Raw genomic sequence first — 18,346 nt, forward strand, 5'->3', positions numbered from 1 at the left:
TATATTTTAAGATTTGCTTTCATACCATTGGAAAAGAACAAGGTGAGAGGCAGAGGGAGAGGTAATCGTTCTCCCAGGTGCACATGACCAGGTCTCCTCTAGGAATGTAACCCCAGGTTATCTACACAACAGCTGAGCATAGTTAAGAGCAAAATGGGAGCATGTGCAGTATCGCACGTAAGGGATTCTGGAATGGCCAGGCCTAGACGAAGAGGGTGGGAGGAATGCAGAGCTGTGTAAGGAGAGTCAAATTTTATTCCTTCAATAATTGAGCACAGTCCAGGAGGTGCTCCTCTAACCTTAAGGATGCAACCTATCGGCTGGTTCCAATCCGCTAGCTTTTCCACAGAGGAAAGGTGGGCAGTCTCTTGGGTGATTTACAGCCTCAAACCCCAAGGGAGGGTCAGCCGTGAGTCAGAACTAACATAAAGGCAATGCATTTGAGGGTCTGGGTTTTGGGGTTTTTTTTGTTTGTTTTTTTGTTGTGTTTTTTTTTTAAATTAATGGGATGTAATATTTTTATTTTGACCAGAAAAAGCAACACACTTTAAAGGAACCCAGGAGAAGAATCAGTCTGAAATGTAAAGCTGTTTTATATACATTTCATAAAAATTCAGGTATGTAAATGTATTTGTAAAGAATTGCCAATCCTGAGATGGATGTATCATTTCAATACTTGCTTCTTAATTACCAGCCCAGACTCCCAACACACACAGTTTGGGGGAAGGATGGTGTGCGGCTGCAGTATGAACTTTGGGTGAAGATTTAGATCTTAAGGTTTTGCTTGAAGATTTAGAATAATTGAGAGAGAATTCGATACTAATTCAGTGTCCGCGTCTTTTAACTCAGTGAGTATATATAATATTATAAAGTATTATCTTCAAATGTTACTAAGCTTATTAATAAAGAACTGAGTAAATATTTGGCAATAAAAAAGAATATTGTTTCATGTAAAATGTATTAGGGTTTCAAATTTAAAGACAAAATTTTCTGTCTTAGAAAATGAAAAGTAAATAGAATTAGAGCATTTTCAGAGAGCAAAGCAAGGATCAGAGTTTAACAGCACAGTTGCCTACTACTGTATCTCTGAAGCTTTTTGAAGTATTACAGTGACGGAATTTATGCTCTCTGATCACGCAACATGTACAATCTAATGATTGCTATATTTAATACAAATAAGGGGGAAATCTTCATCTTATTTTATTAAGAAACAGACAATCAAATATTAAGGTAAAGCTGCAAAATTCAGATAACAAATCAAGAGTTCTTGACTTGAGAATGTGACCTCATGGGACCACAGCAGGACATCAATGTGCAGACCACAGCAATAAAACAGTATGACATAGCAGATAAGACATTACTGAAAAGAAACCCAATACCCTTCATATCATCCTATGCTTTATCTGGGAAAACAAAAATCTCAGACTATCTTTCCACAACGGATTCTAGATACTCTTCACGGATATCTAGACCTCCATCAATAAATGCAATTGTGGGGTCTGTGTGTGTGTGTGTGTGTGTGTGTGTAACCCAAAGAAGAAGTAGAAAACTATTCATATTTGATGTACCTATGTTCCTGAAAATGGACTTAACAAAACCACTGTTGCAATATAAGAAGACAAAGCATGTATTACATTCTGATCTTCATGAAGTTGTCTAATCAAGAGACAGAAATTATGAATAATAACTGACTAACTTTCTTCATTCATGCAGAGAGGAAGACCTTTAAAGAGCTGAGGTCATAAGAAACACATTTAGACTAAAAACAGTCTGCTGGAAACTTCCTTTAAAAACCTTCATTTCACTCCATCTGGGCCTCATACAACTGCAGAGAAAGGCACTGTTACCAAAGACTTCTTCATGACCTATGTCAGATCTAATCTCAGGGAAATCAACATCCTGCCAGGTTGATCAGCGTAATAGCCCTAAGTAATCAGAGCAATTTAAATAAAACACACCTGTGGACAGAGAGGGATAGAAAAAAAAAGGCCTTTTCCTTTACTAACACAATTAAAATCTGGTAAACCCAAAGATACTAATAAACAATAGACAACACAAAGTGTCTGACTTGCTTTTTATGAAAAGTTTTAATTGCTTAAAAATAAATCAGCACCCAAAAATCTAAGACAAGTTCATTTTTAATATCTTATTAAAAGGAATATGTGTATTCTGCACTGGAATTATTTAGGAGTACAAGCTTACAAAGGTACTGGAATTGTTTGCTAAAGACCCAAGTAAAAGCCAGCAGCAAAATAGATCATTCTCAACTGATTTCTGTAAGAAATGACAAGATGTCTTAAAATGTGCCACAGTTTAAAGTAATCTTTTGCAGTCCCCAAAACACAAATGTCACTGGATTTACACTATGTCAATCTAAGGTGCCTTTAGTAACTACCTACTTACATTCAAGCACAGCATAAGGGCTAAACAGAATTATTTCCACCTAAACATGTAAAGTTATAAACAGTGAGGGGCTGAGAAAGAAAATGAAGATGTTAAAACACACTTCCGGAAAATTTTGGTCCTGTTCGAATGTGAAAAATGTCACTATTCCATGAGTGCTGGGGGGGTGGGGGGAATGAGGCCAACTTGTTCTTCATAAATGGAAAGGCTTGCTTGGAAAAAAATTGGAATGGCTATAACCGTTTAAAGCAGTAATGAAATAGAGCATTTTACCTACTACAGAGAAAAGAAAAACTTTTGCTCAGCCTGTTCTGAAGTGACTCCGTTGTGCATTGACTACAGAGGGGAGAAAATGAATAGGAGCTCTGTTGCCCTGGGGCAGCTTAGTATTACTGAGGGGCTCGGGGAGGAAAGCTCGTCCAACAGATGGTCCCACAACATGCAAGTCAGTCTTACAAAGACTCTTAGGTATAGTCATGGCTGAAAACACTCAAGACTATATACCATTCAGAAATACGAATTTTTTGTTGTTGTTTTTATGCTCATTAGTAATTCAGTTTTGAAAAAAACACAACTATTTGCTTTTGACTTTTTTCTGGAGCTCTGCTGGGAAAACTCAATGCTGATCTTTTAGTCATAACTCCTCTCACTCCTTGGGATTTCTCACAGTAAATATTTACTTAACGGCTTGAGCACAGATATGCAATAAATTACCCACAATTAGAAAACCAAAAGATGGTTCAAAACCTTATGCATAAGATGCTGTAAATACTATGTGAAATATGGTAACATGACAGGGAAAAGGCATCTATAAATAAAGGGGTCCCTGCCATTAACACTTACAGACAAATCTATCCCCCAAAAGTCAAACTACGCTTCAAATACTCTTAACTTTTTTTGAAAGACACCTGATGACAAGCCATGGTGTGACAACATATGAATTGGAATCACTTGAAAAATAACAGCTCAAAAAGCTCCACCTTGCAGAATAAACCTCACAGGTAACACACACACACACACACACACACACACACACACACACCCCTCTTTGTTAATAACACGCCTTTACAAATAGAGTTAAAAATGCTTAAGAGGTAAGGGGGGGAGGGAATCTCCCTTTTAAAGGGTGTTCTTTCACAAAGTACAAAGATACCAAAGTAACCCGCACACATAACAAAATAAGGTGGAAACCATCACGCCTACCGTCAAACTTCTTGTGCCTGGACACAAACGTGTTCCGCACAAAATGACTTGTCTCTTCCACAAGGTTCTCAAACTCGAGTTTGCTCTGTTGGCTTAACTTGTCTTCCATCTCCGTGGTACAGCACGTATACTCCTGAGGACAGATTCTCAAGTGTTCCCCTGCAATGAGAAATGAATGAAATGTTAGTGTGGAATGAGAGGGAATGAACTCAAACACCCACCACCCTGATGGTGGCAAAAGACGGGGCAGCAATCCCTTTTGTTAAACACGGGGTCAATATTATGGCCACTGACAACACCATGAAATGCTAAAGACATCTGGTAAATGTCTGACTATTCACTTATCTAACATCACCCTAGAATCCTTACAAAGGGGTTTGCTTCCATCTACCCCCTCAAGTCATCCTTATAATCTGGCACTCAAACAACACGCTTCACATTCCAAACATACGGCTGGTTTAAATGGAATCTGATATTTAGTCGTTGTTCCCTGACAAGCAACTGAAGGTGTATATCAAAGACCTCAAAATACCATGACCTTTCCCCTGCTTTTATTAGAACTGTGCCAAGTTACACCAATTGACAAGAGATGTAACACAGTTTTAAGTCTGCCTGTCTTTGAAAAATCTCAAGGAAGGCAAAAGGCATTTAGTGCCATCTCTACAGTCTGTCAGACAGCCAGGGCAAAAAAAGGATGTAAATTTCCTATGTTCTCTTTCTGCCTGTCTGTCTGCTGAAAGACATTCGAGTTTCATCTGGAGAAAAGTCAGCGTGTTTTTAATGGCAGGTCTTGGGTGCCACATAGACTCTCAGGTGACATTTCTTGTTAGAAAGAAAATGTTCTTCTGAATGAAGGCAGGCACTGGTGGGTTTAATTAATGTGTATGTTAGACAGAAATGTAAAGTAAAAGGTAATAAAGTCTCCTGTTTAATTCAACAGATTTATTCCTTGATATACTGGGCCACTTCATCCAACAAGATTGCTTTTCAGCCCTATTTGCAAGTAGAAGTCAGCCCTTTACTTCATGAAATTAAAATGGTCTGTTATTGCATAAAATGTGAACGCACAATGGATGCAGCTCAGTAACCTTCAGAAATGTTACTCAGAGCACATGAGAAGGAGAAGAAAAACCCAGCCACCCAAGAGCTTGATAAGGAAAACCAACAAACTGCCCTGGAGACAAAAGCCCCTAGGAAAATCGAATGGACAAAGGGTGTGATGTGGTAGGTAAAATTCATTTCCAAAGTATTCATCTACAATATTTCAGAAAAAAAATGTCCGATGGCTTTAGATGATGAAGTGTCTTATGAGTCCCATACAATGTGATGCCTTCGCTGCTGCTTAACTCCAGAATATAAACAAACAAACCAACAAAAAATCCCACCAGGATTATAAATGTGTATTCAAATTGTTTCTGATCATCGTGTGGATACTTTGTTTATATACACATAGTATTTATACTATTAATAATTTAAATATATATATATAAAATATAAATATATATGTGTGTGTGTGTGTGTGTATAATTTCTCAAACTGGATGAGGGATGCAAGGTGCTTTTTTGTTATATTACTAACTTCACTTTTTTTTCTGTAGATTTTGGATATTTTATAACAAAACCTTGGAAGTGCATCACTAACACCTAGTACCTACAGTAGTTATTCTGGAGAGGACTGCAGATCGGGGTAGAGAGGGGAAGATATTTACAAGTTAGAAACAGACATACGCAGCCCTTGACTTTGAGAAGTTGGTCTGGCATTCAAACTCAGGTCACACAGCTCTGTACTCCCAGATGTAAATAACTGCATACAGTGACAACCTCAGACAGATCTACACTGAGACCAAGATAAAATGAGACAGAGGAAGGCCATGCCAGAACTTTGCCTGGGAGAGTCGCACAGGTTACTCTGCAATCCACAAACCACCAAACACCTCTCAACTCGTTCTATACCAATGCATCTTCCGATTATATTTCTTCCATATGGGTAAGGTTTCTTGAGGTTGCCAACCATACCAATGACAGATTTACTTTCTCTGGCCTCTCCTTCAGATAATCCAACTGGAGCCCAAGTCCTCTAACAACTTCCCTATCATATCCTCCTCCTGAGAATATCCACAGTTCTCCATGGCGGGTCTCAACTGTGACAATTCACAACAGAGCTATCTGTTCAAATGCAGGCATGTTATTAGTTGGTTTTGATAACATTGGTGAGTTCAATATAAGGAGAGATAAAAGTACATGAATTTTGAAAATATTATCGAAATAATTCTGAATTCCACATTCCTTTCAGAAGTACGGTTTCATAGTTTAAAACACCAAGAAAGCATTTGTACAGTTTTGCTATTAGCACATGGTCAACAGATGATTAACCGTCTCCTGGTAAGAAGCCGTGTTGCAACCTCAAAGGCACGTGTTTAGAATCTACCAGCTGCTTTGTGGGAGAAGGATGAGCAAACTCCTCCCACGTGATTTCCTGCCTCTGAAAATTTGTGGGAGAGTCAGCTATAGGTTGGCTCCAATTAAAGAGATTTTCTTTTACTTTTCAAAGAGAAGAGGGAATGGGGGGGGGTGAGGAGAAAAGTGCAACAATGAATGAATGGACCCCCCCCAAAAAAAAAAAAACCAAAGAAGAAAAACAGAAGCAAAATCTCCATTTTTACTGAGTTGGGTCATCATTCACAATTCTCAGTAAAAAGTAAGAAAATTACAAGGAACATTCTGATCATGATCTTGATTTATTGTTGTGCTCAAAAACACTAAAGGTGACTAAAACAAACAAAAAAAAACAACACAAAAAACCTACCCCATCCAATGAAATGACATTTTATGTGCAAGACAGATGACATAAAATCAGTGTGCAAGGTGACAATATGTATTAAAGGAAATACTATAATTAATCAATAGAGTCTGAGTGATGGTTTTTAAAAAAATACACCTAGTAAATGATTTTAACAGGTTTTTAGTGACAGTTTATTCTTTCATTAACTTTCTTAGAAGTTTGTCTTTGTTTTTTGTTTTGTTTTGTTTTTTTAAAAAACCCCTTACCTCTTCTTTCTTTGCCTGGACACTGGAAAAATATTTCTTGGGTCAATACTCAGTAAAAGGCCAAAAAGCTTTGAATGATCTTGAATAATCACTTTGAATTAGGCAACAAACCTGGCTCGCTCTGGACCAGGTGCCCTCACCTGCCTGCAGCGAGTCTCAATGTCATGGAGTCCCATAACTTCCCTGTCCTTTCACACTCTCTCCTCACCCTGCCCCACAGCTCCAGCTGCATTTCTCTAACATCATCTAAGCCAAAGGGCTTTTTAGTAAATAGTACGATCTTTTTAAAAAGATTCTTTCCAAAGTGCTGAAGAGCAATGCTATCTCTCTGGAGACTAAGGTGCGTCTGATACAGGCCATGGTCTTCACAATCACTTGTTATGCATCAGAGAGTTGGACAATGACCAAGGAGGACAGAAGGAGAATTGATGCCTTTGAGCTGTGGTGCTGGAGAAGAGTACTGAGAATACCATGGACTGCTAGGAAAACAAACAGATTTGTCCTGGAAAGGGTTAAACCGGGTGGCTCCTTGGAGGCAAGGATTCTGAGGCTCCGTCTAATTTACTTTGGACATGTTGTGAGGAGAGACCGGTCCTTAGAGAGGGACATCTGCTTGGGAGGGTGGAGGGACGGCGCAGGAAAGGAAGGCCCTCTATGAGGTGGATTGATTCAGTGACTGGGATAATTGGGATGGGAGTGTCAGAGACAGTGTGATTGGCACAGGACAGAGCGGAGTTTAGGGCTGTTGTACATAGGGTCGCTATGAGTCGCAGGCAACTCGATGGCACATAACAACAACAACAACAACAATAGTGAATTAGCTTTCTTAGAACACTTTATGTTCTATTAAAAAAATCTGCATCGAATTAGTAAGATAATGTTTAGCAGTTACCTCTACACACACACGTACACATTTGACAGCAGAAATAATATTTAAGAATTCAACAACAAAAATTTTTTCTTGAAATATGCATATTTCATTAGTGCGCTTACCATACAGTCAGGGTATGAGGGGAGAAATACTTGTTTACAACAGGTCAAAGAAAGGAATATTCCAGAGTTGTTAAGACTAAATACACACTCAAGGTGACTATAGATTTGTTGTTGTTAAGTGCTGGTGAGTCACAGGCTTAAGCAACCCTAAGAACTGAAGTCTTGGACACCTGTAGAACTTTCATCGTTTCTCCAGGTTCATAGGGTTTCCAGAGGCAAGCTGTTATGGAAGTGGATGCCACTCCTGCTTCCAAGCTTGTTTTAATCGGGGAACTCCACCAAACACTGTACACCATGGGTAACCATTCTTGCCTTTGACACATCAGTGTCATAGTCTTCAGTTTCACAGTGACCACGAGTCATCTCTGTACATTAAGTGGACTAGGGCTATACAACCCAGAAGAATGTTTGACCAAAAACAATTAAAAACAGGCCTGAGGGCCGCGGATGAAAATCACCCACCTATAGATAGAGTTTTTAAGTTTTAGCATTTTTTATTATAGAAGCCAATTGTTGCTGTGTACCATAGAATCAGATCCAATCCATAGCTGACCCTCCAGCAAGTTTTCAGACAGTCAATCGCACAGGAGTAGATTGTCCATGGTTCTCATGAACTAGGCCAACAATGGTCCCTACTTAAGCCTACTAGAGAAATTTTTAAATACAAAAGCCTACTTTAGGAGTAATGACGTCTATTTTAAGACTGAGGTGTACCTGATTCAGACCAGGCTCTTTTCAGTCACTTGTTATGTATGTGCAGGCTGGACAATGAGTAAGGATGACAGAAGAATCATCAACGCCTTTGAGTCGTGGCATTGGAGAGGTGTACTGAATACCATATGAACTACAAAGAAATGAACATATATGTCTTGGAGAACGTTCAGCCAGAGTGCCAAACAGAAACAAGTATGTCAAAGGTTTTTGTCTAACATACCTTGGGCATGTCACCAAAAGGGGCTATTCCTTGGAAAAGAGCACCATGCTTGGAAGGTGGAAAGTCAGTGAAAAAGAGGAAGACCCTCAATGATATGAATCAACACACTGACAACTGCAATGGTCTAAAGCTTGTCAGATATGATGAGGTTAATCCAAGATAGGGCAGGGTTCAGAGTTACATCCATAGAGCCATACTTGTCTTGACAGTACCTAACAACAACAGAAGCTCACAAGAAGTTGGTTTGAGGCTCCCTTATGTTGTGTAACATTTTACGAGTTCATTGGTTTTTAGTGCTGCATACTATTACACTATGTGAATGTAAGACAATTTTTTTTTTTTGTAAGACAATTTTTGTATCCATTTGTTTGTTGATGGGCACTCGGGGTTGCTTCCATCCCTTTGCTATTGTGAATAATGAAACAATAAGCATGGGTGTGCGTATACCTGTTTGAGTCATGGCTCTGGTTTCTTCAGGGTATATTTCCAGTAGGGGAATTGCTGGGTCAAATAGTCTTTCTTTTTCTAACTTTTTGACAAAGCACCAGACTGCCTTCCATAGTGGCTGCACCACTTTACATTCCCACCAGCAGTGAATAAGACTTACAATCTCTCCACAATGTTGAGGGAAATATTTACGTCACAAAAAAGATAAACATTGCATAACACCACTGTTATAAAACAGGACAGACAGGGAGGGGTTTGGAGAGAGAATAGGAAAAGATAATGACCACTGTATTCGAACAGATGAACGGCAAGTATTGTCAGAAAGGAATATATAATGAAGCATTATATGGAAGACAACAATCTGGAACACAGGTGCATTGGAGGGTGGGCTGGGGGAGGGATAAAAGGGGGGGGGACAAATTTTCAGCAATGAAAAAAACTGTTGTTTAAAAAATATATATAAAAAATTTTGCTGTGTACCAAAAGGTCATTTTGGGTTTGGTTTTTTGTTGTTGTTGTTGTTGTTTTTTCTAAAGTAGTTGGTCTAAGTATATGTGTTATCTTTTCTAGAAATTTCAAGTCACTTACTTCTCAGAAGAAAAGCTGCGATATCAAACACTGGAGGTACCCTGAATCTCAACCCTGAAAACCAAACCAGGTCTACATACCCTTCTAAAATCTAAATTCATGACCAGGTTTATAGGTAGCAAATTATAATAACATGAGTGTCGAAGTCAGAAAGACTGTGCTTTTACTTTATCATTTACTGGAAATATGGTATCAGAACAAATTGCGTACCCTGTCAATTTTTCACCAGCTAAAATGGAAATAATAACAGGCTTGTGGATAACATAGCAAAAGTGTATTGCTCAGTGACTAGAAAGGTTCATTACTGTGGTTGTTTTAGTTTTCTATGTTAAAATAGTAAACGTTATCTAGCAATTATTGAAAAATGCATGATGGCCTTAAATGTTACTCTTTATTAATAATAAAAATATTCTACCAATGAAGGAATTTTTTTTTTACTTTTCAAAGAGAGGAGTGAAATGGGGGGGGGGAAGAAAAGTGTAACAATGAATGGAAATCCAAAATCTCTGTAAATGATCATTAAAATTAATAAAATAAAATTAGAAAAATTCTAAATGGACACATCAAAGGATAATAAAATTTGCACATTCACAAAAATTAAGTTTTTTCACAAAGTCCTATAAAAACCCTATTACTATTGCAACTAAAAACTACATATTGGATATAAACAAGAAAGAATTAATTGGAAATATCAGCTCAAAACTGAAACGTACTAAGTCAGAACTGACTCCAGTGAGTTTTTAGAGGCTAAAAACTGTATGGGAGGAGACAGCCCATTTTTCTTGTGTGGCGTCACTGGTGGATATGAAATGTAACAGAGGTGAGAAGATGGGGCTAGCGGGACATGCCCCCCCTTACGGAGCCCTGGTGGTATAATGTACTATGTGTTGGGCTAAAAATCCATAGATTAGTAGTCAAATCCTGCCACTGCTTGAAAAAGAGATGAGGCAGTTTCCTGCAATAAATATTTATAGCCTCAGAAACTCAATGCAGGGTTGAAATCAACTGGACACCAGTAAGTTTAGTTTGGGTTTGGTTGATATCCTCCTGGTAAAGTTTTTCTAGATTTATGTAAGTTGATAGTAATTAAATAGTCTGAGTACAATAGGCATTGTCTCATATTGGTGACTGTATCATGTATAAATGTTACATGAACAAAGAATGATTCAATAGAAGACATAAAATTTTCTCATATTTCGGTAAAGAACCAAAGAATTAGCAAGAGAAAGTAAGTAATATTCATATTATATTAATGTCTTTCATGGGAGATCTGATGTCCTAGCTGTAAGGAGTTGAGCTCTCAACCATAGGCACACAGTTCAAATTCACCAGCTGTTGTTTGGGAGAAAGATAGACAATCTCCAGTGAGATTTATAGCCTCTTAAAACCTACTGGAGAGTCAGTTCCAACTCGAGGACATATGACAACAACAACAACAACAAACAGTAATAATGCCTTTAAGGTAAGACAGCAGAACATTTGTGAAAGCATTTACTATGAAGAAAAGGTATGGGTATATAGATGCTGGAGGCAAAAGTCTGTCTTTAGTAAGTTTTCCCACCATAAAAGTTTGAGTAAGTTTTAGTTACTATTATTCCTCATTCAAAGTTGTGCATAGAATAAAGACAGAAGAAGAACTGATACCTTTGAATTATGATGTTGGCAAAAAGTACTGAAGACACACCATGCCTGCCAAAAGAACACGTACATAAGTTCTGGGGGGAAAACCTGACCATGGCGCTCTTTGGAGGGAAAGGTACTGAAGCTTTGTCTCACATCCCATGGCCACGCTGTCAGGAGTCAGAAGTCCTTGGTTAAAGAAATCGTGCTGGGAATAGAGAATCAGTGAAAGAACGGAATAGGTTCACTGTGAGTCATCAGCACTGCGTCAGCATTCGCAACCACTCCCATTTGGATTACGAGGACCCGCACTTAGTCTATGAGGGTCTCTGCTTTCTTTTTGTGGTTCTGTCTTTAGTCAGAAGGTCACGACTGACTTAGGAAAGAGTCATGTTTTGCAAACTCTGCTGTCAAGTCAGTCATGATAGAAGTAAACCATTTCACCTTTTAAAACTCTCATTATTGCTGCCTTTTATCATGAGCATCTTTAAAAATACAGTATTTACTTCTTTGGAGGAAGAATCATCATGATAACAATGTGATGCAATCTTATATGTAGGTGATATTACAACAATACGTTAAAACACCACCAAAAAACAAAATCTTAATACAGTTGTTCATAATTCAAACACATCATAAGCTTGCCATTATCTACACATACCACAGCATGTAACTGGCTGTCATCCACAGCTATAATTTTATATATCATCTTTTCAACTCCCAAAGACAAATAAAAGCTCAATTTATATAGATATTGATAATAAAAGACAATACTATTTAAAAGAAAAAATCAGGCATGAAACTTACAGCAGAACCAAATGACATTAAGCTTGCTGGAATGGAACCATGTTATAAGTAGGAGAGTGTTTGGATTATTACCTAAATCAATGAGTAACCACCCAAAGAACCATTGAAAATAAAATTTTATTGGTGAAATGAGTAGTGCTTATAATGTGGGGTTAATAAGAAAGCTAAAAAAGGTTACTCTCATATATTTTGGTTTTAGGTGCCATTGAGACAAGTCTGACTCATAGTGACCCTATGAACAAAAAAATCTGAACCCCGTTCTGTCCTATGCCATCCTCACATTCCCGACACACAAGAGCCCATTGTAGCATCAATCTAGCTGGTTGAGAGTCTTCTCCTTCACTGACCCTCTAACCCTTTCAAGTATCATGTCCTTCTCCAAGGAATAGCCCTTCCTAGCAACATGCCCATAGTATGTGAGGCAAAGCCTCATCACTCTTGCCTCCAAAGAGCACCCCAGCTGTATCCTCTCCAACACCTATCTGTTTGTTCTCCTGGCCATCCACAAACAAGGAGATCTGAAGACCTAGTGGCAAGAATCTGTGCTGTGATTCAAAGTACCGTGAATGCAGGTTTCATCCACAATTGCCAATATCAGCCTGTGAAATTAACAGCCTCTGAAAACACACCAGAAAGGCCACTATCAGTTGGTTCTGACTTGATGGTGTACACACACACACACACACACACACACACACACAAAACCAAACCAATAATAACAAAACACAAACAAGGGAGCCCATGTGACCTCGTAGAAACTGCACTGCAACATCAAAGACACATGGTCCAAATCCACAGTAGAAGGATAAGCAACCTCCTCCCACAAGATTTATTGCCTCTAAAACCTCACTGGGGAGTCAGCTATGGGTCAGTTCTGATTGATGGTTGTTGTTGTTGTTGTAATGTGTCATGGAGCCACCTGCGGCTCCTAGCGACCCTATGTACAACCGCCCTAAACCCAGGTCTCTCCCTTGCCAATCTTCTTGTCTCCGACACACCTATCCCCATTTCCCCAGTGACAGAATCAATCCATCTCATCAAGGATCTTCCTCTCCTGTGCTGTCCCTCCACCCTCCCAAGCATGACATCCCTCTCCAATTATTGATTGCCCCTTGCAACATGTTCAAAGTATGTCAGACGAAGCTTCAGAATCCTTGCCTCCAAGGAGCAGCCTGGCTTCACCCTTTATAGGACAAGCTTGTTTGTTCTCCTAGCAGATTTGATGGTACACAACAACAATACTCTAACAGCTTGATGACTCTTAATTAACAACTGAAGGAACTTAGAACAGTTCCTTCTGAGTGGGTTTCCATTTTCCTCCCACACCAAAAAAGAGGTTCGTAAATCTGTACATGTCAAACGTGGCCTACTGGCTGTTTTGCAAAAGTGGGAGGCTATCGTTAAAGATGCATTTTTTTAGACAGTACAAGTATGATACTTCCATGAAACTTAAATTTCAATGTACGGAAATCAAGCAGTGTGCAAGCAGCCACACCCCTCACTGTGTCTTGTCGACGACAGCGCCAGTACTGTAACAGCAGGCTTGCTGTGACCAGGACCACATGGTCAGCACCACCTAAAATACTGACTTTCTGAAATTACTCACAGAGAAGCGCCTCTGCTTTATATACAAACCAGCTCTAACTGTTCCCCTTCCAATGTCTCCATAACATTTGCTCATCTTAAGTGCTTCTGGTCACCTAGAGAGAATCTGACATAACAAAGGGGTCTTTCTAAAGTAATAACTTATGAGGGAGGAGTAAGTCTTGTCTGTTAAGTGTGTCTCATCCACATTTCTTTCTCAAATTTCCTTAGATTCTTCATATGCTAACACATACTTGGAAAGAACATTTAGAGGAGAGGCGCTAGGCACCTCCAAGATTAAGAATCTCTCTCTCTCTCATTGCTGTGGGATCAGAACTTAACACAGCTGACCTGCTAGTGGATTTTCAGAAATTAAAAATTGCACAGAAGAAGACTGTTCATCTTTCTATCAATGAGAAGTTGGTGGATTTGAACTTCCCACCTTTGAGTTGGCAATGCAGTTCGCTATCCTTTAGGCCACCAGTATTTCCTCTTAACTATATGTGTGTGTGTGTGTGTGTATGTTGTTGTTGTGTACCATCAAGTCAGAACTGATACATAGCTGACCCTCCAGGGGGTTTTCAGAGGGAGTTACACAGAAGAAGGGTGCCCTTTCCTCCCTTCCTCCCTCCCTTCCTACCTACCTGTCATCTATCTTTCTACCATAAGAAACTATAAATGCAGACATGTGGAAGTGTAACCATGACAACTGAATCTTTGTTCATTAGATATTAACAGGGATCTTTCCATGTGCTAATCATTATGATAAGTTCATGTCCAACTCAATCAGACAGAGGGCCACACAATGAGGCTGCAGTTTTCTCAGAGGGTTTGAAGTTAACATTAACCTGGGTTCCTATGTTCACTTCATAAGATCATTATTTCAAAAACAGAAAGATAACAAGTAAGACGTGTATAAAATCTAAAGGGGAAAGGAGGGGACAAGACATGAGCTGAGGGTGGAGAAGAGGGGACATTAGGAGGCTACACATTGTGGTTGGCAGAAGGAGGGGTGAAGGAATCAGGCAGGAAAGACTCAGCAGGGACCTGAAAAGAGAGGGTGATAGTGGGCGTAGATCAATGATGATTAATTTTATGAAACCCAATATATGGGAATGAGTACATGAGACACAAAGTACATGAACATAATGCATAGAATTGTGTATGCATACCAACATAAAGTTCATTAAAAAAAAAAAACAAAAGACTTCACTAGTTCTAAAAACAGATCTGTTGACTGAAAGGATGTCCACCAGGAAATCCTGATGGAGAAAAGTCTCCAGAACAAACACTGATCATAAACTGTCATTTGTTTTCCAAGAAAGACATAGAGGCTGTTCCTCCCTCCACTTGCCCCAATCAATTCTATGCTGTTTCTTAACAATATCTTTCTCCAAATGCCTACATGTGCTCATGTTCATGCCAAGATCCTGAGGTGACCGCAGAGATGAGATTCTGCCAGTTTCTGGTCTACATAGAATGGCCCCAGGTCTGACAGCTGCAGGACGAGTGTTGGTGAGAAGCAAGGTGGATAAGAGAAAGAGACAGGAGAGTCTCATTAGCTTCCCAGAGCACCTCTGCGGAACTGCAGGAGCCAACACTATCCTCAGAGGAGGCACAGCGGCATCTCAGAACTCACGTTCCAAACAAACAAGAGAAGCAGACTGACCCGGATGATCCAGGGTTCACAGACACAGTCAGTCAAACGTGGGGATTTTACAGAATGTTGGAGTATCAAGGGATGTTGTTGTTCTTTCACTTTCTGTACAGAAGACAGGAAAAGAACCCTGAAAAGTTCAAAGGAGCATGACAAGAGTTCACAAGCAGAGCACTACTTATCCATAAATTCCAGTATGTGTATCTGTTATGCCAACAGTCTTCGTTCTGGGCCTTGCTAATGCTCCAGTGTCAGTCAGCTGTGGCTGGTGTCCTCCTGTCGTCTCGTCATTGTGTGAATTGTCTTCTCAAATCGCTATTAAGTTTGTTCAGTTGGTGCCTGGAAAGCTGACTGGAGCAAATGATCTTGGGAAATGGGTGTAAGACATTATTAACCCCTCTAGACTAAGTGAACTTGTTGCAAGAGTTCTTGATGACTAAGATCATTTTAGTGGGAGGTTAACAGACCTGTCTGTTTTTATTAACATAACATTCCCAGCAAGTCAATCAGGAGTGGCAGAATTTGGGAGGGCAGTACTTTTAAAGTGTATGTTACAGTCAAAATAGCAAAATTTAACAGAACAGTAAGCAAGAAATGCTGGCGAGGTTGTGGAGAAACTGGAACCCTGATTCACTGTTGGTGGGAGTGTAAAATGGTGCAACCCCTGTGGAAAGCAGTATGGCGCTTTCTCAAAAAGTTGCAAATAGAGATACCATTTGACCCAGCAATTCCACTACTGGGAATATACCCTGAAGAGACCATAGCTGACATCCAAGCAGATATATGCACACCCATGTTTATTGCAGCTTTGTTCACAATAGCAAGGAGTTGGAAACAACCTAAGTGCCCATCAACAAACGAATGGCTAGAGAAGCTGTGGTATATTCACACAATGGAATACTATGCTGCATTAAAAAACAAGGAACTCATGCAATATTATTCAAAATGGTTGACTCTGGAGGACATTATGCTGAGTGAAATATCCCAGCACAAAAGGACAAATATTACATGATGCCACTGTTGTAGAATGGGACTGTCCTTGGGGTTGGGGAGAGACTGAGTAAGATGGGTTCAATAATGTATACTGCACTGAAACAGAGGAGGGAGAAAACTGTTTAAAAGAGATATATAACTAGGTATTTCTGTCATTACAGGAGACTAGAGCGAGGGCTACATGGTGGAGGGGACCTGGGGGAGGGTTTGTAAAACAATGAAAATCTTTTCTTTTACTTTTCCATAATTTCTGGACTCATGTACTTATAACTTGTTAGTCAAATTTATGTCTTCTAGGTTGTAACACCCCCATGATACATCTTCAAGGATATGAACATGTACGGCCAAGCACAGTCAATAAGAGTGCATTTAAATTCCAAAATCAATCTCCATAATAGTCTATGTGTTTCCTACTGCCAAAGGGGCCCTTTAGAGTAGTGAGAGAAGATCTTCACCCTGAAACCCACAGCGTCCCTTTTCAGCAGGAAGTAGCTAAGAGAATACGCCGTCCCCTTTTCCTTATGACTCAGAGTGAAGTCTCTCTGAGGGAGGAGTGATAGGGAATGGCAAAGGACACACTGACAAAGATTAATCAATCAGAACTGGCTTTGACAAGCACTGTGGCATTTGGACAAGAACAAACTGGGAGGAGGGTAGAGAGAATAGTGCAACAATGAATGAATGGAAACCCCAAATCTCTGTAAATGTTTATGAAAATTAATAAAATATAGAAAAAAAAATAAAGTGCATGTTACAGTTCATTTTTGTAAATGCAAATTCCCCCAAACTTCAAACAAATACTTCACCTCTTTCAGTGTGAAGTGTTATTAGGAATGATTCTCTCATATCTTTAAGAGTTGTTTTCCTTTAGTCACGTTCTTCAATACCCTCTAAGAAATGTTAAAACTCTCCCACAAGTTTCAGCAAATTCAATTAAGGTCTTACTTCAACAAATCTTATCATTCAAGCAACCTAACACACTGTCCTCTGTGATGTTGTCAATTTCCTGATAAGGACTTCAAATGACAATTCTTTCAGTCCTAAAATTTTCCCTCTACATTTTGCCAAAAGAAAGAAAGGAAGTCCTTTGAATGGAACCAATTAATTGTCTAAATCAGTTTCAGTAACTGTTTAGTTATTCATTAACATATACAGAATTTTAAACAAGTTTCTTGAGATGGTAGAGATTTCTGCCTCCTCAGTTCTGCGGTTAGTGCTTCAGCGCTTTACCATTTAAATTCTCATTTCTATTTGAGAAAACCTTTCTGTTGAGGGTGGGGTGAGAATGACATCAAGCATGGTAAGACTGCAAGCTTCTGGAGCTGGGGGTTGGAACAGAAAACATTTCAAGGTCAGGTTGTCTCAGGGACAGAAGCGATGAAGCAAAGTGATAGTATCCTTGTTGTTTTCTCTTTGTCTATAACAAATTACAAAATTATTACACCTGTGCACGTCCTGGTCTTTTTAAACAAAGGAAGGTGCTCTTACGTAAACTGTATAAACTTCTTTGCTTCAAAGTAGTTTATCTTCAAAACTTGAAGATCTTTTTTAAAAGCCATGACTTCATGCAAAAGATACAAAAGAATTGTACGTGTAGAGAAATACACATGTATGTGCATGTGAAGGAATACTGGTATTTAAATAGCTGAGCGCCTTGGTGATAAAAGGAAAACCGGGGATCTGAACTCGAGACAGATCTGACTGTTTCTGAAGGATTCCGGGCAAGAAAAGACTCTGGGGCTCTCCTACTCTGCCATATGTGTTACATCGAGTGGAAACTGAATAGAGAACATCTAATGAGATCAACATGTCTACTGCAGAATCGTCCCCAGTATTAAAGGGGATCTGGTTGTGCAGTGTGTTTTGTTTTTTGTTTTTTTTTCTATAATTATATTTTATTAATTTTCATAAACATTTACAGAGATTTGGGGCTTCCACTCATTCATTGTTGCACTATTCTCTCTACCTTCCTCCCAGGGTGTTCTTGTCCAAATGCCACAGTGCTTGTCAAAGCCAGTTCTGATTAATCTTCTTTGTCAGTGTATCCTTTGCCATTCCCTATCACTCCTC

At 39.2% G+C, this 18,346-nt stretch overlaps 1 protein-coding gene across 1 annotated transcript in view; it reads right to left on the minus strand.

Annotated features, from left to right (window-relative positions):
* GPC6 (glypican 6) overlaps positions 1 to 18,346 on the minus strand; it is a 1,593,112-nt gene that overhangs the window by 1,174,802 nt on the left and 399,964 nt on the right. Inside the window, exon 2 of the mRNA XM_006879575.1 lies at positions 3,607 to 3,765. Within this exon, the coding sequence (XP_006879637.1) occupies positions 3,607 to 3,765 (159 nt within the window). The remainder of the gene's footprint in view (positions 1 to 3,606; positions 3,766 to 18,346) is intronic.

This window comes from Elephantulus edwardii, unplaced genomic scaffold (assembly GCF_000299155.1).
Source record: "Elephantulus edwardii isolate Elephantulus edwardi_28Jun2011 unplaced genomic scaffold, EleEdw1.0 scaffold00004, whole genome shotgun sequence".
Classification (NCBI taxonomy): domain Eukaryota; kingdom Metazoa; phylum Chordata; class Mammalia; order Macroscelidea; family Macroscelididae; genus Elephantulus; species Elephantulus edwardii.